Below are 23,268 nucleotides of genomic sequence, written 5' to 3'. Positions count from 1 at the left end.
TCAGGGAACCATGTCTCCTGAATCGACAGGCAGATTCTTTACCACTGAGCCACCAAGGAAGCCCTGAATAGGGATATTAAAAAACTAAGAAGTAGACCCTTTAAGAACCAAACTGAGTTTAGCCAGCTCACCCTTACCTCCACTGTCATAGTCCATCTGGGAAGCTAGAACAAAAACACCACAGACTGGGTGGCTCGTAACAGAATTTTGTCTCACAGTTCTGGAGGCTAAGAAGTCCAAAATCACAGTGTTAGCAGATGAGGTGTCTGGTGGGGCCGTGTCTCCTGGTTCACAGACTACCGCCTTCTTGCTGTGTCCTCACGTGGTGGAAGGACCAAGGGAGTGCTCTAGGGTTCCTATTCTAAGGACACTAGTCCCATTCAGGAGGATTCTGCCCTCGTGACCTCATTACCTACCAGAGGCCCCACCTCCAGATACCATCACATTGGCGAAATGGGTTTCAACATATGGATTTTTAGGGGACACCAATGTTCAGTCTATAGCATCTGCAGTAATTGCAGTAGGAACCAAAAACTCTGGATGAGAGGCAACTAATTCTCTCCCACTCAGGCCTTACAGACAAAGTGTCTGCGCCCAGAACAAAGGTTACGGGGTCAGCCTTTCAGATTATTTCGCCACCACACCAAGTTCCAAGAAAAAAGTCTTAGTCATCTGGGGGATGAGAGCCCTTAGGACAAGAAACACTGCAGCTGCCTGTGTGTGTTGCAACATAAGATGATGTGGTGGTCCTCTGGCAAAACTGTCATGGTGAGACAGGCCTGGTTCTGCAGGGCTGCAGGCCTGCATTCTCAGTCACTCAGTCATCTCCAACCGGGGTTCTCTGTCCATGGAATTCTCCAAACAGGAATACTGGAGTGGGTTGCCATTTCCTCTTCCAGGGGATCTTCCCGACCCAGGGATTGAACCTGGGTCTCCCTGCATCAGCAGGCCGATTCTTTCCTGCTGAGCCACTTCAGAAGCCCCATAGCTTAACTAGCCAGTTTCTGTACTAGAAGGATTTATAGGGTTTACTCTCTTTCAGGTTTTCTTTTTCTTTTTTTTCCTTTTTTAATAATACTGTCACCCTCACATATATAGTCAGTTGATTTTCAACAGTGCTGCCAAGACAACTCACCAAGGCAACATAGTCTCTTCTGCAAATGGATATCCACATACCAGAGAACAAGCTTCCCCTCCCCTCCACTAAACACAAAAATTAGCTCAAATAGACCCAAATAAGAAGAGCTAAAACTATCAAACAGTTGCAAGAAAATATAGGAGTAAATCTGCATGAGTTTGGGTTAGGCAGAACCTTCTTAGATATGACACCAAAAGTATCAACCACTAGCAAAAGGAAAAATAGATCAAATTAAAACCTTTTTTGCTTGATGCATACCATCAAGAAAATGAAAAGACAACTCACAGAATGAGAGAAAACATTTGCAAATCATATATCTGAAAAAGGATTGATATCCAGAGATCAATATAGAGAAATGTAATATATCCTTATATATTATATAGTATATATGGGCTTCCCTGGTGGCTCAGCAGTAAAAAAAATAATCCACCTGCCAATACAGGTGAAACAAGGGGCGTGGGTTCCATCCCTGAGTCAGGAAGATCCCCTGGAAAAGGAAATAGCAACCCATTCCAGTATTCTTGCCTGGGAAATCCCATGCTACAGTATATAGGATCACAAAAGAGTTGGACACGACTGAAGGACTAAACAACAACAATATAGTATATATAACATATAAAATAATATATAAAGAACTTCTGTAAGCAACAACAAAAAGACAAACAGCCTAGTTTTTAAAATGGTCAAAGTACTTGTATAGACATTTCTCCAAAGAAGATACACAAATGGCCGATAAGCACAGGAAAAGATTTTCAACATCATTAGTTATTACAGGAATGAAAATCAAAACCACTGTGAGACAGTACTTCACACTCCCTAGGTTGACCATTTTTAAAAAAATAAAAAGGGAAATGCTAAATGCAGGCCAGGATACAAAGAAATTGGACCCCTCAGCCACTGGTGGCTTTGTGTAAAACAGTTTGGCAGGCAGTTCCTCAAAAATGTAAATACAGAATTACCTTTACCCAGCAATCTTACTCCAACATAAATACCTAAAAGAATTGAAAACATTCAGATGAAAATGTGTACATGAATGCACACAGCAGCACCATGCATGGTAGCAAAAGGGTAGAAATGACTCAAGTGTCCATTCACAGATGAGTAAATGAGCAAAGCATGGTCTGGCCATACACTGGACACTACACAAAAAGTAGTGAAGTCCCATCACATGCTACAGACTGCATGAACCTAAAAAGAAGCCTGTTAACAGGCAGCCACACAGGGTATAATCATTATCCCCACACAGGGGATTATCTGAAATACCCAGGGCAGGCAAATCCAGAGACACAAAGTAGATCAGTGGCTGCCAAGAGTGGGGAGGGAAAGGGAGTGGGAAGTGACTCATAATGGGGTTTATTTTCTGAGATGACGAAAATGTCCTAAAATTGCAATGACAGTTGCACAACTCTGTGAACATACCAAAAAAAACCCCACCACACTGAATTGTGCACTTGAAATGAGTGGACTGAAAAATTATGTGAATTATGTCTCAATCAAGCTGTTCTGGAAATAACAGTAATATTTAATAACAATATTTATGATGTGCACTGTAAAAACAAACAGTACAAAAATATATCCAGTGAGGAAAAACGAATATCTCCCTCCACATACGCTTCTCTCCTCAGAAAATCACTGTTAACTACTCAATGTGTAAACTTCCATACCTTCAATACTTTACAAATGCAGATTTACATACAGAAACACAAATATATTTCATTTTTTCAGTGAGGCATACTACTCCATGGGATACCTGTATCATAACTTACTTGACTAATAAAACCATCCATCCCGTGGCTTTGCTAGAATCATCATTCAGTTCAGTTCAGTTCAGTCGCTCAGTCATGCTCTTTGCGACCCCATGAAGTGCAGCATGCAAGGCCTCCCTCTCCATCACCAACTCCCAGAGTTCACTCAAACTCACGTCCATTGAGTCCATGATGCCATCCAGCCATCTCATCCTCTGTCGTCCCCTTCTCCTCCTGCCCCCAATCCCTCCCAGCATCAGAGTCTTTTCCAATGAGTCAACTCTTCGCATGAGGTGGCCAAAGTACTGGAGTTTCAGCTTTAGCATCATTCCTTCCAAAGAACACCCAGGACCGATCTCCTTTAGAATGGACTGGTTGGATCTCCTTGCTGTCCAAGGGCCTCTCAAGAGTCTTCTCCAACACCACAGTTCAAAAGCATCAATTTTTCAGCGCTCAGCTTTCTTCACAGTCCAATGCTCACATCCACACATGACCATTGGAAAAACCATAGCCTTGACTAGACAGACATTTGTTGGCAAAGTAATGTCCCTGCTTTTGAATATGCTATCTAGGTTGGTCATAACTTTCCTTCCAAGGAGTAAGCGTCTTTTAATTTCATGGGTGCAGTCACCATCTGCAGTGATTTTGGAGCCCAAAAAATAAAGTCTGACACTGTTTCTACTGTTTTCCCATCTATTTCCCATGAAGTGATGGGACCAGATGCCATGATCTTAGTTTTCTGAATGTTGAGCTTTAAGCCAACTTTTTCACTCTCCTCTTTCACTTTCATCAAGAGGCTTTTTAGTTCCTCTTCACTTTCTGCCATAAGGGTGGTGTCATCTGCATATCTGAGGTTATTGATATTTCTCCCAGCAGTCTTGAAGAAGCTTGTGCTTCTTCCAGCCCAGCGTTTCTCATGATGTACTCTGCATATAAGTTAAATAAGCAGGGTGACAATATACAGCCTTGACGTACTCCTTTTCCTATTTGGAACCAGTCTGTTGTTCCATGTTCAGTTCTAACTGTTGCTTCCTGACCTGCATATAGGTTTCTCAAGAGGCAGGTCAGGTGGTCTGGTATTCCCATCTCTCAGAATTTTCCACAGTTTATTGTGATCCACACAGTCAAAGGCTTTGGCATAGTCAATAAAGCAGAAATAGATGTTTTTCTGGAACTCTCTTGCTTTTTCGATGATCCAGCAGATGTTGGCAATTTGATCTCTGGTTCCTCTGCCTTTTCTAAAACCAGCTTGAACATCTGGAAGTTCATGGTTCACATATTGCTGAAGCCTGGCTTGGAGAATTTTGAGCGTTACTTTACTAGCGTGTGAGGTGCAATTGTGCGGTAGTTTGAGCATTCTTTGGCATTGCCTTTCTTTGGGATTGGAATGAAAACTGACCTTTTCCAGTCCTGTGGCCACTGCTGAGTTTTCCAAATTTGCTGGCATATTGAGTGCAGCACTTTCACAGCATCATCTTTCAGGATTTGAAATAGCTCAACTGGAATTCCATCACTTCCATTAGCTTTGTTCATAGTGATGCTTTCCAAGGCCCACTTGACTTCACATTCCAGGATGTCTGGCTCTAGGTGAGTGATCATACCATCATGATTATCTTGGTTATGAAGATCTTTTTTGTACAGTTCTGTATATTCTTGCCACCTCTGCTTAATATCTTCTGCTTCTGTTAGGTCCATACCATTTCTGTCCTTTATCGAGCCCATCTTTGCATGAAATGTTCCCTTGGTATCTCTAATTTTCTTGAAGAGATCTCTAGTCTTTCCCATTCTGTTGTTTTCCTCTATTTCTTTGCATTGATCGCTGAGGAAGGCTTTCTTATCTCTTCTTGGTATTCTTTGGAACTCTGCATTCAGATGCTTATATTTTTCCTTTTCTCCTTTGCTTTTTGCTTCTCCTCTTTTCACAGCTATTTGTAAGGCCTCCCCAGACAGCCATTTTGCTTTTTTGCATTTCTTTTCCATGGGGATGGTCTTGATCCCTGTCTCCTGTACAATGTCACGAACCTCATTCCATAGTTCATCAGGCACTCTATCAGATCTAGACCCTTAAATCTATTTCTCACTTCCACTGTATAATCATAAGGGATTTGATTTAGGTCATACCTGAATGGTCTAGTGGTTTCCCCTACTTTCTTCAATTTCAGTCTGAATTTGGCAATAAGGAGTTCATGATCTGAGCCACAGTCAGCTCCTGGTCTTGTTTTTGCTGACTGTATAGAGCTTCTCCACATCATTAACCATCGTGAAATAAATAACACCCCACAGCTGTTCACACTGGAGTGATACATAGAGTAAGAAGCTATTTAGTTACACATCAGGGTTTGCAGTGTGGGCTTCCTGTCCACCTCCAGGATAAGACCTTGACCCTAGTGAGGTAAGAAACCTAGATTTTGCATTTTTTACAGACTCCCTAGATGATCATAAAGCACAGTAATGTTTGGGAACCTCTGAGCTGCTATTTCTGAGTTGCAACTCCCATTTCCTGAGACAGAGAAGTGGAGTGGGCAAGCCTGGATCAGGTCATCCAGGACAGGGGAAGCTTGGATCAGGTCACCTGGGAAGGGGAATTATTTGGTCTTTTTGCTTGGAGCATAAGTATAGGAGCAAGTTTTCTCATAGGAATGCAAGAGCAGGAAGGACTGAGAGTGAGGAAGAAAATTCTGGAGTCTCCAGTCACTGGCATTCCTGAGGGGACCTCTGTGTATCGCCCAGAGCATGCAGTCCCCCGAGCCCAAGTACCAATGACACAGCCTCAGCTCTGAGCTCAGCCACATCTCACGAGACCTCAGAAGCACTGGCTGCTTCAGAAGCCATCCACGAGGAGCAGAATCTCTCACTTAGGACTCACCACTCTCAGCAGAGATGTTAATCTCTATTAAGCAACCGAACAGTGAGACTTTGTAAACACTTTACCTCACTGATTATATAAAAGTTCTCACTGAACTATTACAAAGTCGGCAATTAATATTAATCCTGTTGAGTTAGAGTAAGAATACACTGCTTAGAGCCTTGTCCCATTGTCCCACCTCCCAGCCTGTCTGCTGGGGATGCCCAGGACCCCCTGCAGGCCAGTTACAGCTTTGGGGTCACTCCTGACACTTGCTTAGCTGTGCCTGGCCAGCAGCTGATCTCACCAGGCCCTTCTCGTAGCTGCTGAAACTCGTAGGGAGGATGTTAGTGTACCTCCCCGTAAACTTGGATGGCCACCAGGACCCTCCCGTTTTGTAAATCATTGGGCCCTGTGCCCTTCGTGCTCATAACCAGCACCCAGCCTCGCCCTTGGTGCTGGGGTGTCCATCCAGAGCCATCAGGCAGGCCACTCTCAGCTTCCCCATTCTGCCAGCCTGGTCACTGTGAACCCTCCTCAGCCTCCTCGCAGTCCTCTTCTGGCAGCCTGAGCACTCACCTCTGCTGACTGCACCACTGCCCCCAAGGTTGCTGTGGAGGGTACCCGGGACCTCTCAGCTCCCTCCCCTGCTCCTACTCAGCCCTCCAGCCAGGTATCCATTTTGTCTCCATCTTTCTACCCCCACCCTCTGCGTCTAGGCTTCTGCAGAGAGGTCCTCTCATTGAAACACAGGTGGAATCCTCAGAAACCTTTGAAGACCCCTGGGTCTAATCACACAGGGTGTCTGCTGCTGACTGCCCTTCTCTGTGGCCCAGCACCCATCACCCCTTTCCTTTCTTGGCATCAAATACCATCCAATCCAGAGTCAGCTCAAGAGCTGACCTTTACAGGACCCTGACCACATGCCAGCCTCTAAGTGTCCACCAGGTTTTACCTCGTTTTATCCTCACCACGGCTGATGATGCGGGAGCTGTTAGCCCTCGTCAAGTCCGCAGCTCTGCTCCCTGCTTCACACGTCCATCCTCTGCGGCCAGATTGTCCGGGCCTTACCTGTCCCCTCCTGCCCCATGTGGGTAGCTTGCTCTCTACCACCATGGCTACTGGTTTGCTGCATCCTCAGACATCCTCACAGCTGCACAAACCCTTCCTGGCCTCCCAAGTCCCTCAGGCCTCCTGCCTCTTTCTTCCTCCCAAACTTCTTGAAGCTCCTGGCGCTGCTCTCTCACCACCCACTGGCCCATCCTTCTGCACCACCTGCCCCTTTTCATGGGCACTGCTGCCAGGGCCGCCCATGGTCCCCCCGAGAGGTGAAATCCAGCAGCCTTTCCTTCCTCAAGCCCCGCCATCACGGTCCCGTGGACTGGTCTGCTCCGTCTCTGCCCCACCAGACCATCCCTCCCTTCTCCCCCAACCTGACTCAAGCTCACCAAGCTACGGTTCTGGTTCCTGCTCCCTTGAGGCAATTCCCGGAGAGCTTCTCCATGGCTACAGCTCCTTCATGAGATTTTTTTTTTTTTTTAATGCACTGTTTTAATTTCGACAGTCTTAAGACAAACCAAAAAAAAGGAAGCCCCAGTTGACTGAGCTCTCTGTAGCTGGGTACCACCAGTTTCAGTGCCCCTCCTAGCACTCTGCATTATTACACCCAGTGATGACTAAATAAAGTGACACCTCTGACATGGGTTTCCCTGGTGGCTCAGACAGGAAAAGAATCTGCCCACAATGTGGGAGACCTGGGTTGGATCCCTGGAGAAGGAAATGGCAACCCACTCCAGTATTCTTGCCTGGAGAATTCCATGGACAGAGGAACGTGGTGGGCTACAGTCCATGGGGCCCCAAAGAGTCAGACACAACTGAGCAACTAACACTTTCTGACTGTAAGGAAGGCACCAGGCAAACATGAAGTCCTCGCATGTGATGCTGGAGTCACCTTCAATGGCGTTTTCTTTCTTACTCTTACCATCCAGTCAGGCACTAAATCTGACAAAGTCTCCTTCCATAAATGTTCTGGGCGCCTTTCTCTCTCCCATCCCCAGGGCCTCGTCTTTGGTCTGGACCCTTGCCAAGGCCTAACTGTGCTCCACCCCCAAGTTCACCCTTCACTTTCCCAGGTTGACATCCTAAAGCAAACCTGATCCAGCCACTGCCCTGAGGAAACCTCCCTGTGCCCCTCCCCCTGTATGACGGTCTCTACACGAGACAGGTGGTGACCTCAGTCACGGCCCCACACTCACCCCACACACCATGGCTCCACTCTTCTCTTTCTAGAACTCTAGCCCCTGTCCGGAGGCCTGTTCATCCTGACCCAACACAGACACCGCCACCTACATGACTCTTTCATCCATACTGTACAACCTTAACATTTCCTCTCTGAACCACCACAGCAACGTGTTTGACTGTTTCTTGCAGTGACTTTTTGCCTTGGATTTAATTATTTGAGCACTGGTCTGATCCTCCTGAGGTGCCTTGCAGTTCAGTGGAACCTACAGTTATGGTTCCCTTTCACCCTGAGATGCCCCAGGGGCTCCCTGGTTTGGCAACCCCCTTCCCACACTGGGACTCCAGGGTGTCCTAGTGGGCTAACTGCACTGCCCACGGGGACTCCATATCCCACCCTCTGGCTTTGCTTCTGCTCTTCTCACTTGGTTCCAGGTGTGTGCTGAAGTCAGGGATGAACCCCTTCTCTGACATGACCCTAAATTTGGCTTTTTTTTAAAAAGGGAGTAAGGCGGACATTTCAGGTACCAGAAGATTGAGAAGTGTCCGAAGTGTAGGCCCCGGCCCTTCTATCTCTGTCCTGAGCAACACTGCACAGCCTCTGCTCAGGGGGGCCCTGGGGAGAGGGGAGAGGTGGGGACGGAGACCTGGGCCTCCCAGCTGAGCCCTGTGACCGCTGAAGTGAGCTCAGTGAGCAGTTCTGTTTCTCAGTTGCCACGTAAGACAGCAAATTGGCAATTTGGGGGAAAAGATCTCATAAGAACTTCACAGGATTTACACACCTTGATGGGGGTACTGATTAATGTAAAATGCATGTCTTCCTGAGAAACGTGAGCTACAGCCCTGACCTGCAGGTCCCTTTTATGTGCCTGAGGAGGGCCAGGCGCCTCTGTGGACAAGGGTCTCCTGGGACACGTGGTCGTTGTCCGCGCTCTTAAATTGCTTGCGGGGGTGGGATGGCTGGCAGCCCAGATGTTTCACAGACACCAACTGGTCTGTTTCAGCCTCTTCCTGGTTCTTGGTCCCTTCTTTCCTCTTCGCCTTTCCCTGTTTCTTTTCCTCTCTCCTCTTGACTTGTCCCTGGCGATTCCCAGACGCGACCCCACCCCCACCCCCGCAGCAGCCCAGGTGACCCGCCTGCGCCCCGCCCACCTCCGGTGGCCCTGAACTCGGGTGACCTTTGCCCGCCCGGAGGTCTGAGGAAGTCCTCGGTTTAGAAATAAGCCGGGGTGGGGGATGGAGATGTGGTGGAGGACGATCCACAGGCCCAAATAAGGGCGCACACGGCGCCCGCGGGGCGCGGTGACTGTGCCCACCCCCGGGTCCCCAGGCTCGGGAGGGGACAGCCCACCGCGCCCCCCACCCCGAGGCCACGCCTCACACGGCCGGGGGCAGTCACTACAAAGTGCAGAGCAGGTCACAGTTATTCTGAATCTCCCGGGCCGAGCGCGGAGGTCCAGGGCAGGGCTAGGTTTGGGGCCTTTTCCGGCGGAATTGAGGCCGTGTTCGCTCACTGCACCCCCGGGGTGCCGCATCCTCTGTGTGTCCGGTCGCGTCCAGAGCGCCCGTCCCAGCCCCTCGGGGGTCGCAGGGCCGCGGACCCACGAGGTGCCCCCCACCCCCGCCCCGGACCCTGCATCCGCGTTGGTGCCCAGTCCACGCTAGGCCCGCGGGTAAAGGTGCAGAAATCCCGCGCTCTAGGAGCCCTGCCCTGCCCCGCCCCATTCTGCCCTCGCACGGAATCCTGCAAGCGTTGTCGGCCCTCAAGATCGGTACATCCCTCTTCCTCCTCACGGACGGATGCGTGGCTCTGAGATGCTTTTCTCGCGGTCCGGCAGCCAGCCCGCGGGACCCCGGAGCCAGCCCGCAAGTCTGCACCGCTTCCCCTCCCCCTGCGACTGCCCTCCCGCGCCGGGTCACAGCCCCCAGCAGGCCTTGCTTTCTAGGGAGCCCAGGCCAGGGTATCTGGACTCTTGAACCCAGAGCCCTTTATTTGGAAGTTCGCTCACAGAAGGGCTTTGTTTCCAGAATTCAATTCCCCTAAATAGATTTCCTCTTTCACATGAGTCTCATTCTTAAGTCAGGAGCAAAACTAAAGTTTAGTTACGGGAGGGTGTTGTTTTTTTTTTTTTTTCAATTTTAACATTCCTTTCCTTGGGTGTATTTAACTTTCTTTGCTTTGACTTTGAACATGCCCTAAAACTCTTGTGTTATCTTTAGCATTTTTCAAAAGCCACAGTTCAGGAAGTTAGAGAAATTGTTCCCTGGTGGCAGAACTAGAGAACTGCAGCCTCTTTCTCTCTGTAAATGCAGTGAAAGTGGTATCTGCCTGAGAGGACTTCCACTGTTAGGCTGATTACTTCCGTAGAGTCATTTCTAAAAAGGTCAAAGGGCACAATCGGGTAGCCAAACAGCCTTCCGGCACAGGTGCAGCCGGTAAACTGGCCCCTTCCTGTGAGCCCTCCTCCACACCAGGTCCTGCTTTAATTCTGCATTTGTTTGACTCCTGAGAATTAGAGCAATATATGTTGGTAGCTTGCATTTCCTGCTTTGTAAAATGCCTCTTCAAACAATCTTTCACAGGTCTTTATAATGTTTTAGTCTCCAGGCTTGCTTTGTGAATGACCTCGTAAATTCTGCCCTCATTCCTGGTTTTCCAGGGCCGGCTTCTTATCAGGAACCATCACCTCACTGATGAGACGTAGAGCGACGACAGGTCTCTTAATCAAGAGTCTAGGTTCAAGGTGTGACCTGCCAGACACTTCATTTCTGAGCTGAAGGGCTCTGCGGGTTGCAGTCCTCCTGCAGGGGGTGGCTGATACAACCCCTGCTTGTCCTCATCCTCAAGTCTGCAGAGGTGTCATCTCTGCTCTACTTGGCAAAACCTGACCAGAAACCTGTTTTCAGCCACCCTATCCCCTGTCTCATCCAGAAAGAGTTACTCAGCTTTCCGTGTTAGCAGAGCTACTCAGGCACACCAGCACCGGAGGTATCTCCATATACTTTTATTAAAATTGCGATAAAAGCCAAGAAGTAGCTTGCTAATAATTGAAGGAAGTTTCTGGGACCTCTTGGTAACTTTATTATTGTTTGCCATGGGCCTGCTCACATCTAGGTTTGGGGAGAGCTGGGAGCAGCTTCAGAATCCTTGTCCACGCTGAAGCAAACCCACCACGTGGTTCACACATACCTCAGGTTGGGTATGGCAAGTCCAGATGTCCCTTAAATATGAAGCCTGACTACTCTTACGGCTTGGCCTCTGTTCTTCTATTGAAACAGCAGGGAAGGGGGCCAGCATAACACTTCAAAGAACCACACAGCCTGAAGACACGACAGAAACTAATTAGAACCAAATAGATCCAAAATGGCCAACCCCTCGACTTCCACTAGACCTTGAGCCTCAGTATTCATTCGTTATTGTAACACATCAGCAAACTAAGTAACACACCCACAGGCACCATGACAGTTCTCAGGCCAACCATAAAGGTCAAAAAGTGGACAGTGGCCCCATTCCTGCAGATCCCCACCCCTTCCCCGAAATAGCTGGAACACTCCTCACACTCAGTAGCTCATGAAATTACCCACCCCTGTTGACAACCCCCTACCCTGTGCCACTCTGGGCTTCTGAGATGGCCCACATTCTGTCTGGGGTGTGTTTCTCTCTAAGTGAATCCACTTCTTACCTATCACTTTGTCTCTCACTGAATTCTTTCTGTGATGAGACATCAAGAACCTGATCTTCAGTAAGTCCTGAGACCAGGTGTAGTGGTCTCAGTTAAAAGACCGTGAGTTCAAGTCCCAATTGGACCTGCACCATTTCACTCTTATTGCTAAACGACATCCATGTGATTTCCCAGGAGAAGGGCTGGTTACCAAGATGAAATGGGGCTCCTGACAACACACATGTTCCACTGCAGCCCCACTTAGCCAGCCTCTAGTGCCTCTCACTCTACGTGTAACTCATTCCCTTCCAACCAACTCTCTCCAGCTGGAGAAAAATGTAAATGACTGGCCTTTGCCAGCTTCCCTTGTGGCTCAGACAGTAAAGAATCCACCTGCAATGCAGGAGACTTGGGTTTGATCCCTGGGTTGGGAAGATCCCCTTGAGAAGGAACTGGCAACTGACTCCAGTATTCTTGCCTGGAGAATTCCATGGACAGAGGAGCCTGGCAGGCTACAGTCTGTGGGGTCACAAACAGTCAGACGTGACTGAGTGACTTCCACTTTCATGAGTCATAAGGATAAGGAAGTAGGTATAAAACACCTGAGATTTTTAGGAGGCATGGAGCTCTGAGAAGAGTTGTCCTTGTTTGTCTTTCCCTCCAGCCTATGAAGTACACTGCTCTTTCTCTCTCTGTGATGCTGTTCCTGGTGAGTTAACCCACTTTCCACTTCCTCCTCTTAACACTGCTCCTCACAGGGAGATCTGCAAGGTTCTCCTCACTTCATCTCTGACTCCCAAGTGACATGTCTAGGATTTTATCCCAAGGAAATATTGAGAGATTCATATGAAGTGTTAAGTATAACGATGCTAGTTACAACTTTTTTCAATAATAAAAACTGGAAACAACCTACATAATCAGTAAAATAGAGGCTTTACAAAATGATGGCATATCTAAATCAAGATCTGGTTATGCAGCAGATGACAGAAAACCCACAGTGACTACAACAGCTGTGATAGGAGATGCATTGGCTGGGGCTCTGGTGGCGGGCCAGGGCACTTTCCTTTTGGCAACTTTACTCTGCCTCGCTTTCAGACCTAAGTTACTTCATGCATCTCGATGGCAGCTTCAGTTCCAGCCCTCCTCCCTGACCCCAGCCAGCAAAACGCAGGACAGCACCAAGAAAAATAGGGCAAAGGCCGTTCACCAACACTCCCTTAAGGAGGGGCCGGATGGCTGACTCACACTTGTGTTCACACCTCTGCTGGCATGTTTATCTAAGGCGGGATTGTTAATCCATCAGAGAAGAAAAGAACTATTGCAAAAGTTACTACTTGGACCCAAGCCTTGAGTTGATTAGGGCTGAACTTTAGGCAAAAGTCTTCCCTGGTGGCTCAGATGGTAAAGAATCTGCCTGCAATGCAGGAGACCCAGGTTCTATCCCTGGGTCAGGAAGATCCCATGGAGATAGGAATGGCTATCCTCTCTGGTATTCTTGCCTGGAGAATGCCATGGACAAAGGAGCCTGGGGGGCTACAGTTGAGAGGGTCGAAAAGAGTCAGCACCACTGAGTGACTAACACTTTTACCCATAGGCAAAAGACAACTCATGTTGTTTATCTCACAGGCGTCACTTTTTCTACACTTAACTATACTTTAATAAAATATAAAATTTTATATTTTCCTGCCTTGAGGGGAAGTGGTCCCCTAGGGATGCCTTATTCCCCCTGCAATTCAATTTTTTCTTTTTTTACTTATTTGGCTGCACCGTGTCTTAGTTGCAGCATGTGGGATCTTTAGTTGTGGCATGTGGGATCTAGGTCCCCAACCAGGGATCCAACCCAGACCCACTGTCTTGGGAGCAAGAAGTCTTAGCCACTGGACCACCAGGGAAATCCCCTTTTTTCCTTTTCGCCTCTAATCTGTTTTTATAAATTTTACTATCTTTTAAAACTCTTATTTGTATGTTTCAACCTCTAAAGGCAGGTATAGCTGCCTTTGGCTCAGTCAACCAATCAAGCACTTTAATGCAGCACCTGGCATGAGAAGACCCTCCTCCAGGGGATCTTCCAGACCCAGGGATCGAACCTGCATCTATTGTGTTCTGTACTGGCAGGTGGGTTCTTTGCTACTAGTGCTACCTGGGAAGCTCATCCAAGGCCCCTGCTGCTGCTGCTGCTAAGTCACTTCAGTCGTGTCCGACTCTGTGTGACCCCATAGACGGCAGCCCACCAGGCTCCCCTGTCCCTGGGATTCTCCAGGCAAGAACATTGGAATGGGTTGCCATTTCCTTCTCCAATGCATAAAAGTGAAAAGCGAAAGTGAAGTTGCTCAGTAGTGTCCGACTCTTAGCGACCCCATGGACTGCAGCCCACCAGGGTCCTCCGTCCATGGGATTTTCCAGGCAAGAGTACTGGAGTGGGGTGCCATTGCCTTCTCCGCCAAGGCCCCTACTCTTTCCTAAAAACTACCATCCACCGTCAGCATTTCAACCTCACTCAAAAATTGCGTGACACAAAGTCCTAGACATCAGGGCTCTCAGGTCACCAGTGTGGCCCAGGTCCTCCTAGCTCTAGGGATGACACAGCACAGGCCCCGGGCACCTGGTGAGCAGGCAACTGGAACTCGTGTGTTCTGTCATCCGACCTGGAATCAGGATGCCTGCTGGTGACACTGGGCCACTCTGATCATAGGCAGAGCTGCTGGGGTGGAGCTGCCCACCAGCCACTGCCCTGTCTGTCTTCCCTGAGCCTGGACTCCTGCTTGCCCAGCAGTGACCTCTGTGACCTCCCTGCTGCCCTCTGTACCTGGGCAGCTAGTGGTGATTGCATTCCCAGAAGGGCAGACTGCTGCTACCCTTGAAGGTTTAGGCTCAAGTCTGGGGCGTAGTTGACAGCAAATGTCCATTGGGCACTTGCTTCGAGTGCTGCCAGACACCTGGACCGACGGCAACCATGCTTCCTGCCTCCCTTGCCAACTAACTGACTTCTCAGTAGGTCTGACCAATAGTTGGCCATAATGGGAGACTGGAAGGTCTCCCCGCTCCTCACGGCACCTCTATCAGCAGCTGAATGTTTGCCGGGCCTCCAGCTGCTGCCCTCGTAGTTCCTGCCATCAATCACTCCTGTTCCTAGGCTCTGATGTCTTTCCCTAGAGGCAACAGTGGCTTCTGGCCTTGCCAACCTCTGATCATCTCCTTGTTCTCTGGTTTCCAAAATGACACCTTGGTGCATTTATGTGGGCCTCTCAGCCAGGGGGACGTGTGTAGTTGTTCTCACTCCTGGGTATTCCTGGGTATTTCCTGAATTCCCTGGAAAATTCCTGAATCTCTTCCTGCTCAAGCTCAGTAGGTCATGTTCTCCATCCCATGTTCAGCTCGTTCCCCAGGAATGAGGCCTAACGAACTTCATCCTGGTCCCTGCCTCTCCCTTCCTCCCCGTCCAGTCCCTGCCACCAACCAAGCTGTCTGTCCTATAGAGGCAGGAGCATTAGGGGGCCCCTGGGGGAATGATGGGTAGGATGGTGCTTTCAGAGTCACCCTGGCAGGAGGCTCCCCAGGGTGTGGAAGAGGCAGCCAAGGAAGCACAGAAAGTTGCTGTGTTCTACCCTGAGATTCATGTCGTTTTCCTCCTAAAAAACCTTCAGCACCTCTCCTTTGACCATAGTCCTAAACGAGTCTGATAATGGCCTGTGTCCATGGAGAGTTGACATCTACCTCCTGGTGGGAATCAGGGGGCCCTGTCCCCCCAGCATAGGTGGGTGGCGCCCAGGACCTGAGGTGGCAGAGATGGCCATCTAGTTATAAGACTATGAATAATGTCTTCACGCTGGAGTCAGACCAGCAGGTGGTGGTGATAGTGGACAGAAACAAGGCCCAGAGTGGCCTGCAGAGACCCCTACCCCTGGGGGCACCTCCCTGGGGCTAAACTTCTCCCCTGTAAGTCAGAAAACCCGCATCAAACCCAACCGTAACGGCCCTGCAACACGCAGGCTACTCACCTGCATGGTCCAGGCTCCTTCATAGCTGTCTGAGGTTAAACGAGTACTGAGGTTAACTGAGTTGCTTTTACCAAAGTACTGAGTACTTTTACCAACAAGCCATTCCTGTGACTTTTACCGAGACACATCGGAGCTCTGCCCCATGTCTCAGCTCTTGGGGGCCACACCTGTCTCCCAGCTTGTGGACAGATCTGCTTCCATCCCAACTGCCCAGCCATGACATGAGCCAAGATCCCCTGAGTGTGCTGTGTTTGGTCTGTACATCCTCAGCACCCCACACGCACGCACACCTACCAGAGCTGAGGGGAGAGCCTGCACCCCGTTAGAAACGGTTTCCAACGTGCACTTCTTCCTTCCAGGGATTTCCCAGATGACCCAGACGTGCGCTGGGACCCAGAGCGGGCGGCTGATGTCCTCCTCCAGCACGTAGAGGCCAATGGCATCAAGCTGGTAAGGGTACACGCCCTCCTCTCCAGCAGAGACCTGGCCCATCTCTCTGCACCTTTCCTGCGTAACCACAGAGCTCAGGGGGAGGCAGAGATTTTCCCAGACTGTGCCCTCTTCACCCGCCCCCCGACGTCCATGCTGCCCTCTGAAAACCCAGGTCCCCACGAGCCTATGCCTCCATGCGCTGGCACAGAACAAGCATTTTCATGTTAGGGTGTCACTCTAACTCTGGGAGTAAGTGTTGTCCTAATGCTTACCTTCATCGAGGAGACAGGTTCCCAGAGGCTCAGAAGCTGCCCAATGTCGGCAAGCATGAAGCTAGGGGTTTGAGCCTCCATTTTTCCCTCCAGAAAAATGCGAGGATAAATCCACAGCCCCTGCGGGGAGAACATGCCTGGTTAGAGCTCCAGTGGGCATTCGATTCACCTGTAGAGGCAGGAGGCTCAGGAACACCCACCTCGACGCTCAGGCCTCGCCAGCCTGCATGCTGCCAGCAGTCCATCTTAAGGTGCCAGGAACGTCTAAAATAAGAATAACCCTTCACAAGTTAATACCTAAATCCTACCATTTAAAGCCCAGCCACTGGCTTTTAAGTTTTGATTAATCCTTGTTAGAAGGTGAACCCCACTGTCAGGCTTCTTATCAGTGATGCATCCTCCAAGTGAAATGAGTTATTAGGCCATTGTTAAGGGCAGATTCTCGTGGATTAGTCAGACTGCCTTTGTGCTCTAATGACATAAATACAACGGGCACCTAGCCAGCTGGCTGTGAACCACACGGAGCTGTAGGTGCAGGGGGGCCGCTGGCCCCACCAGGGATTGGCACCGGCTTTACACTTTGTTCTGGCCGGACGAATGGTCACCAACAGCTGCAGGCCCACCCCTCCTGGATGTACCTTGCTTCAGGGTCTGAGGTGATAGCCGGCCTGGCTCCTCTTGCCCTGCTTTTCCCAGACCACACTCAGACCCTCTCAGGGCTCCACAGCCTGGCGGTGGACAGAGCTGGTCCTCAGGGCCGGCTGGGGCACAGGGCAGGGTCAATGAGGTGTGCTGCAGTGACCCTTGGTACCCTGTCTTCCTGGGCAGTGGCATGCCCACAGCTAGTCCCCAGACTCTCTCCTCTCTGGCTTTGGTTCATAGGAACAACTGGTCTTCAGTCAGTCCTACTTGTGGGATAAACCCCCATCTTTATGAACTTGGCCACCTCTGACCAGCCCTCCCAAAGGTGCCACTGGCTGATGAACAGGGCTGGACCTCACCGAGGGGCCAGGTTCGTGTTTAGACCACATCACAGCCACAGCTCTGAACATCCAGGGAGGAGCTCAGGGCACAGACACAGAAGAATCTCCCAAGTTTGTTTCCCTGAAAACTGACTTGTGGTCCAGGCCCAGCTAAGACCGCCTTCTCCCAGAAGCCCTCCGTGACTTCTTCAGCCCTCTTTGGGGCAGTATTTGCTGTGTGTCTTGCCCTGGTGACAGGTGTTGCTGTTTATCCTTCACGGACCATGTCCTGTGAGCCACTGTCTTAGAGAAGTGAAAGCAGCCTATTGTTTACTGGGGTCCAGGGAAGACTTCATCTGAACAAAGATTTCTGCAGTTTAGGGGGGAAGGTGGACAGACGCCATTGCTGCCAGGTCCTAATCTGCATGAGACCAGGGGGTGGAGACAGTTCAGCTCAGCCCTCCTCACAGCAGGAAGACTCAGGGCTTGTTGCAAGGTGTGGGATAAACAGGAAACAAGACCTTGGAGAATTTTAAGTGATGGGGATGAACTGCAGTGGCCCCAAGCCCCCAGACCAGGGAGTGTGCCCCGGCTGGCCTGAGACAACCGCGTCCCAGAGTCACCTCAGCGAGGGCAGCAGACACTCAGCTTGGGCTGCTGTCCAGGTCCTACACGTTCCCACAGGGCTTCATTTGACCTTCACCTGACCCAGAGAGAAAGGAGGGAGGCCTCACTCTCCCAATGTCACAGATGAGAGAACCAAGATACTGAAGATGAAATCGCTCCCAGTAGCGACATTCTATGATATGCCCGAAGGTCAGGGTAACTAGGTCAGAGGTGAGAGTGGACTTCGGCACTCCAGGCTTGGCTCCACAGAAGGATGGGATCAGAACGGGGTACCTGGGTTCTAGGGTGAAGTGTTTTTTGTTTTTTTTTTTAACACACTATAGTTTCCAGAGCAATGTTAGGTTCACAGTAGAACTGGGCAGAAAGTATACACGTACCCCTGGCCCCATGACCTGTACAGTGAGTGAATCTACACTAATATGTCATCATCACCCCAGGTTCACACTAGGGTTCACTCCTGGTGCTGTATGTTCCGTGGGTTTTAACAAATGTATGACACGTATCCATCATAATGGGATCTGTTTGTAAGCCTTTTTAAAAAAAATTTCCCCCTGTGGAGAATTTCAAGCATGCAAAAGTAGAGCAAAGAGTATAATGAAACTCATGTTCCCATCATTCAGCCTCACTAATTATTAACTCAAGGTCAACAGCGTTTTTCTTTAAATGTCAGCTCACCTGCCCCTGCTCCTCCGTAATCCTACTCTCTTGGCTGCCTGGTCCCCTCTTTCCATCCCCCTCAACCAGCCACACCTGTGCCTTTCTCTGAGTCCTGTCTTCTTTCCTACATCTCTCTTTTTTTTTTTACTTATTCCAGCTATTCTATTACATTTATTATTACTCAAATTATTCTTTGGATTTTTTAACTCATCTGTGCAGAAATGAATCTGGAGCCTAGGCTAGGCTTATAGTTGGAGAAGCAGACGCTGGTCTGAGAATGTGGACGCAGAGGCAGCCTACGAGGAGCCACGGGCTTCTCTGAGCCCCAGGGCGTGGTGGACACTGTCCCCTAGCGCTTTCATGACCTCAACACAGCACCAGGAAGAGGGACCGAATCATCAGACGGCATCGACATGAACAAAGGTCACACAGCAGCCACTCGGGAAACCAAACGTGCTGCTAAGAGGCCAGGCAGATAAGAAACACAGACATGCTGAACCCAGGTTTCTCTCGTGGCCCAGTTCCACTCTGCTCTGCTGTCCAGGAGCAAGAGAAGAGTCAAGCCCACAGCCACAGGGCTGAACAGCAGTCACACACCACCGACCTGCTCCCAAGTCAGTTCTGATGCACTCAGAACACGAACAGGTTCAGGGTTCTGGGTCCTCCTGTCTGTCCCAGGTGGTGTGGACGGAGGCGGGAGAGACTATTCAGACAGTCTGGAGTGCAGCTCTGTGTCTCTGCAGGTGGTGACCTTCGATGAGGGGGGCGTGAGTGGGCACAGCAACCACGTGGCTCTGAATGCAGCTGTGAGGTACGATGGTGCGCCAGTTCCCTGGGTGGCTGGGGTGGGCGGTCTCCTCATTACTCTCCACCTCATGGGTCATCTCACCTTATCCTCCCAGGAGCAGGCGCCCTCAAGTTCTAGAGTTATGACCTTGCCTCCTAATAGCTGAGTCTCTCTGTCCCCAGATGCAGCCAAATGCAGGAACTGATTGGATTCCTCCCTCTGCTTTGGCCTCAGGAAACGTTAGAGCCAAATTTCACCTCCTTGTAGCTCACGGGCAGGTCTGAGGGCTGGGATCGATGAATGGGCATCCTCCTGATTTCAGATTTTTCTTTGGAGAAGGAGGATGTGCACATCATTTGAAATCTCACCTGTTCTTTGCAGCCACTGCATTTTACTGACATGCATCTGCATTTAGGGCTTCCCTGGCAGCTCAGTGGTAAAGAATCTGCCTGCTGATGCAGGAGAGGTGGATTCAATCCTTGTGTCAGGAAGATCCCTTGGAAGAGGAGATGGCAACCCGCTCCAGTATTCTTGCCTGGGAAATCCCATGGACAGAGGAACCTGGCAGGCTATAGCCCACTGGAGTTGCAATGAGTCACACACAACTGAGCGACTAACAACCACGACCACACAACTAACAACCATGACCACCACCTGCATTTAACTGGTTAAAAAAAAAAAAAAACCCTCACAGATCTTGAGGGACTTCTCTGGGGTCATACAGATCAGTAGCTTATGTCCTGATCTCTTGAGCCTGCTCCTCTTGGGCCCAAAAGCAGCTTGCTGGACCCAGCCTAGGGAAGGGAGAGGGCAGCTTGAGGTCAAGGACTGACTCTACACCTTTCTTCTGAATGTGCCCGTTCTCTTCAGGGCTTGAAGATGTGTCTCCAGGGTACCTCTCTCCTGCCCTTAGATCTGCCTCTGAGCTCTTTCCTTGGAGTTCATCCCCAGGGCTCCACCCAGAGTGCAGGATGAGCTGCCTCTGAGCTCGGCATTTTCTATTTCTCAAGCTCTGTAAGTCAGGCCAACTTCTTGTCTTTAATCCCTGCTCCTGAGAACCCCTTCCCCATGAGTCCATATGTCTGTGTGTTGGGGTGTGGGGGAAGGGGACTCTTTGTCCCATTGCCCACCTGTCAGCTTCCGAAACAAGGATTTCATTTTCATATTGCTGTTGGACCCAGCTCACCCCTCCTCTTAGGATACACGCTTTTTTCTCACCACACTGCACAGCATGTGGGATCTTAGTTCCCTGACTAGGGATTGAACCTGCGCCCTCTGCAGTGGAAGCACCAAGTCTTAATGACTGGACCCCCAGGGAATCCCCTCACGCCTCCTCTTAGGGCAGTGAGCACAGAATGGCCTCTACTGCTAAGAGGTGTGTGCAAGGGGAGAGGACTGTCAGGGAAGAAATACCAATGAACACTTTACATATTTTCCCACCACACTCACATCACAATCTCATAAAGGAGAAAAACTCTGAAGAGTCCATTGTTACTTTCATCTCTGGTGGGCACAGCTTGGACGAGGGCACCTCATAAGCCACTGGTCATCTCCAGATTGGCTGACCTTGGATGAAGGACCCGCCCTAGCCCCTTCAGCCGTAGCCAGAGCTATGGAGTCCAAGGAATCTCTGTGGTGACTTATGCTCAAGAACCTGCCTGGAAACCTACGTGGAGGGACCCCAGGGTGGGGCAGGCCAGGCTCTGACAGCCCCTCCCATTAACTGCAGAGGGTTCTCACTTGCACTCTCTCCGTTTTCTCTGCCAGGACCCTGCAGGCAGAAGGGAAGCTACCCAAAGGTAAGGCCGTGCCCTGTTGCAACAGGTTGCTGCCACTGTCCCTCTAAATGTGCTAAATATACAGAGAGCTGCCCTTGGCCCAGTGGCGGGAGGGGGGCGGACAGGGAGGCAGGGCCACACTGTCCTGACTCAGCTCACTGTGCCTGTCACAGTGGGTTCCCCAGGCCTCACGGTCAAGTTGTGTCCACTGAGAAGTATCCTCTGTGTGTGAGGGCGGAGGGGGTGTCATCAGGGTTCTCTAGAGAAATGGACCAACAGGACATGCAGATAGACAGATGTGCTTCTGTATATATTATACACATACAGATGTTTACACAGCATCACTGACTCAATGGACATGAGTCTGAGCAAACACCGGGAGAAGGAAAGGACAGGCGAGCCTGGCTTGCTGTGGTCCATGGGGTCACAAAGTGTTGGGCACGACTTAGCAACAGAACAACAATAATAATATATAAAAAGGAATTGGCTCACATGATTATGGAGGCCAAGAAATCAAGGATCCACCACCTGCAAGCTGGAGGCCTAGGAGAGCCAGGGCGTCCTTTAATCTGTCTGAGTCCAAAGGCCTGAGAACAGGGAGCGGATAGGGTCAGTCTTGATCTTGGGCAGACGAGCAGGGTCCAGCTCTGCAGTCGGACAGAAGGGGACACGTTCTCCCTCCCTCGATGGACTGGACAAGACCGATCCAGGCCTTCTGCTTTCCCCAGTCATCCAGTTCAGATGTGAAACCCACAGACACACCCAGAAACAATTTTGACCAAGAACCTGGGACCCATATGGGCTGACACAGGACGTAACCACCTCTGTGGGCCTTGCCCCTCACCTGCCCGGCTTTCTCCCTGGCCAGCTTCTATCCCACCTCTAGTGTCCTTTCAGGATGTCCATCCAAGCTCACATCTATCCCCCAGGTAACTGACCAGGCTGTAGGTGACTGCTGGGTGCTGGACAGGTCTGAAACACTTCCTAACTCACGGGAAGGCGTCTGACCGCCCTCACCTCCCTGAGCCAGTTTCTTTGTGGACATGCACCCCTCACAGGAGAGCCCTGGGGACTGAATGATGGACCCCCAGGCAGCATGCCCTCTCTGGGTGGGCTTCTGGCTGGTGAAGCTGTAGGGGCTCAGGAACATAGCTCTGGTGTGTTTGCTCAACCCCAGAAGACAGCCCCGCTGGCGCTAGTGGGAAAGAACCCACCTGCCAATGCAGGAGACAGAAGAGACCTGGGTTGGGAAGGTCCCCTGGAGAAGGGAATGGCAACCCACTTCAGTATTCTTGCCTGGAGAACCCCATGGACAGAGGAGCCTGGCATGTACTCATGAAGAGTTGGACACGACTGAGCAGCTAACCACATGGCATGTGGGAGACAGGCGGGTCCCACACTCACAAATGACCAACAACCCATCATACAGACGAGAAACTTGAGGCTCACTGAGGTGAAGGGACCTCCCAAGCCCATGAGTTCTCCAGTGACGCAGGAGCCAGGCCTATAGCCTCCTAAGACAGAAAGTCTGCCTGCACCACTCCCCCCTTGGGTTTGACCCTGGCCTCCAGCAGTCAGTCTCTCCCTGCTGGGGGCACAGAGCACACAGAGGGTGGCCTCCAGGTGTTCTGGGCCCTTTCACCCTCTCATCTGTGAGAACAATGGGCAAAGAGCAGCTCTGATGCACGCCAGTGGGGAGCTCAGGAAAACCAGCCTGGAGCTGCAAGTCACCCCGCCCTCCCCCGCCCCCGCAGGGTGCTCGGTGCTCACGCTCCAGTCTGTGAACCTGCTGCGCAAATACCTCTGTCTGCTGGACCTACCCTGCTCCCTGCTGCTCGCCCGCGACGCCCTCTTCGTGCTCACCCAACGTGAGGCAGCCCAGGCCCAGGTGAGGACCGCCCCTCGTCCCCACACCGCTCCCCCCGCCCCATCAGGTCCCCCAAAGCCCCTCACCCAAGGCCTTCCAAGTGGTTCTGTCCCCAGGGCAGGCCCACAGCCAGACACTGGGAGCTGTAGACCTTCAGGGACTTGCACCTTATCTTCTGAGTATAGAAACAGCACAACTGGAAAAAAAAAAAAAAAGTAACAATATAGGCTCAGTGTGGAAAGTCTGGGAGTAGATACATA

At 50.5% G+C, this 23,268-nt stretch overlaps 1 protein-coding gene and 1 long non-coding RNA gene across 5 annotated transcripts in view; one reads left to right on the top strand and one right to left on the bottom strand.

The window, feature by feature from the left end:
* PIGL (phosphatidylinositol glycan anchor biosynthesis class L) overlaps positions 1–23,268 on the top strand; it is a 49,748-nt gene that overhangs the window by 16,511 nt on the left and 9,969 nt on the right. For 2 of the 3 annotated variants that reach the window (XM_061389793.1, XM_061389792.1), the window contains exons 3-6: positions 15,986–16,076; positions 19,320–19,387; positions 21,131–21,162; positions 22,896–23,029. In XM_061389793.1, coding sequence (XP_061245777.1) covers positions 15,986–16,076; positions 19,320–19,387; positions 21,131–21,162; positions 22,896–23,029 — 325 coding nt within the window. Of the gene's footprint in view, positions 1–15,985; positions 16,077–19,319; positions 19,388–21,130; positions 21,163–22,895; positions 23,030–23,124; positions 23,210–23,268 lie in introns of those variants that run through there. The other variant, XM_061389794.1, reaches the window with a different exon arrangement.
* LOC133231443 (uncharacterized) lies at positions 1,511–23,179 on the bottom strand. Of its 2 annotated transcripts, XR_009731140.1 has the most exons (5): positions 23,095–23,179; positions 16,531–16,594; positions 16,331–16,450; positions 15,921–16,133; positions 1,511–11,287 (listed from the first exon to the last, which is right to left on the bottom strand). It is a non-coding gene; the product is annotated as an uncharacterized LOC133231443 (long non-coding RNA). The 2 variants fall into 2 exon arrangements; XR_009731139.1 differs by having other exon boundaries at positions 15,921–16,450.

Source organism: Bos javanicus, chromosome 19 (genome assembly GCF_032452875.1).
Source record: "Bos javanicus breed banteng chromosome 19, ARS-OSU_banteng_1.0, whole genome shotgun sequence".
Classification (NCBI taxonomy): Eukaryota; Metazoa; Chordata; class Mammalia; order Artiodactyla; family Bovidae; genus Bos; species Bos javanicus.
This window is presented reverse-complemented; position numbering and strand designations above follow the sequence as displayed.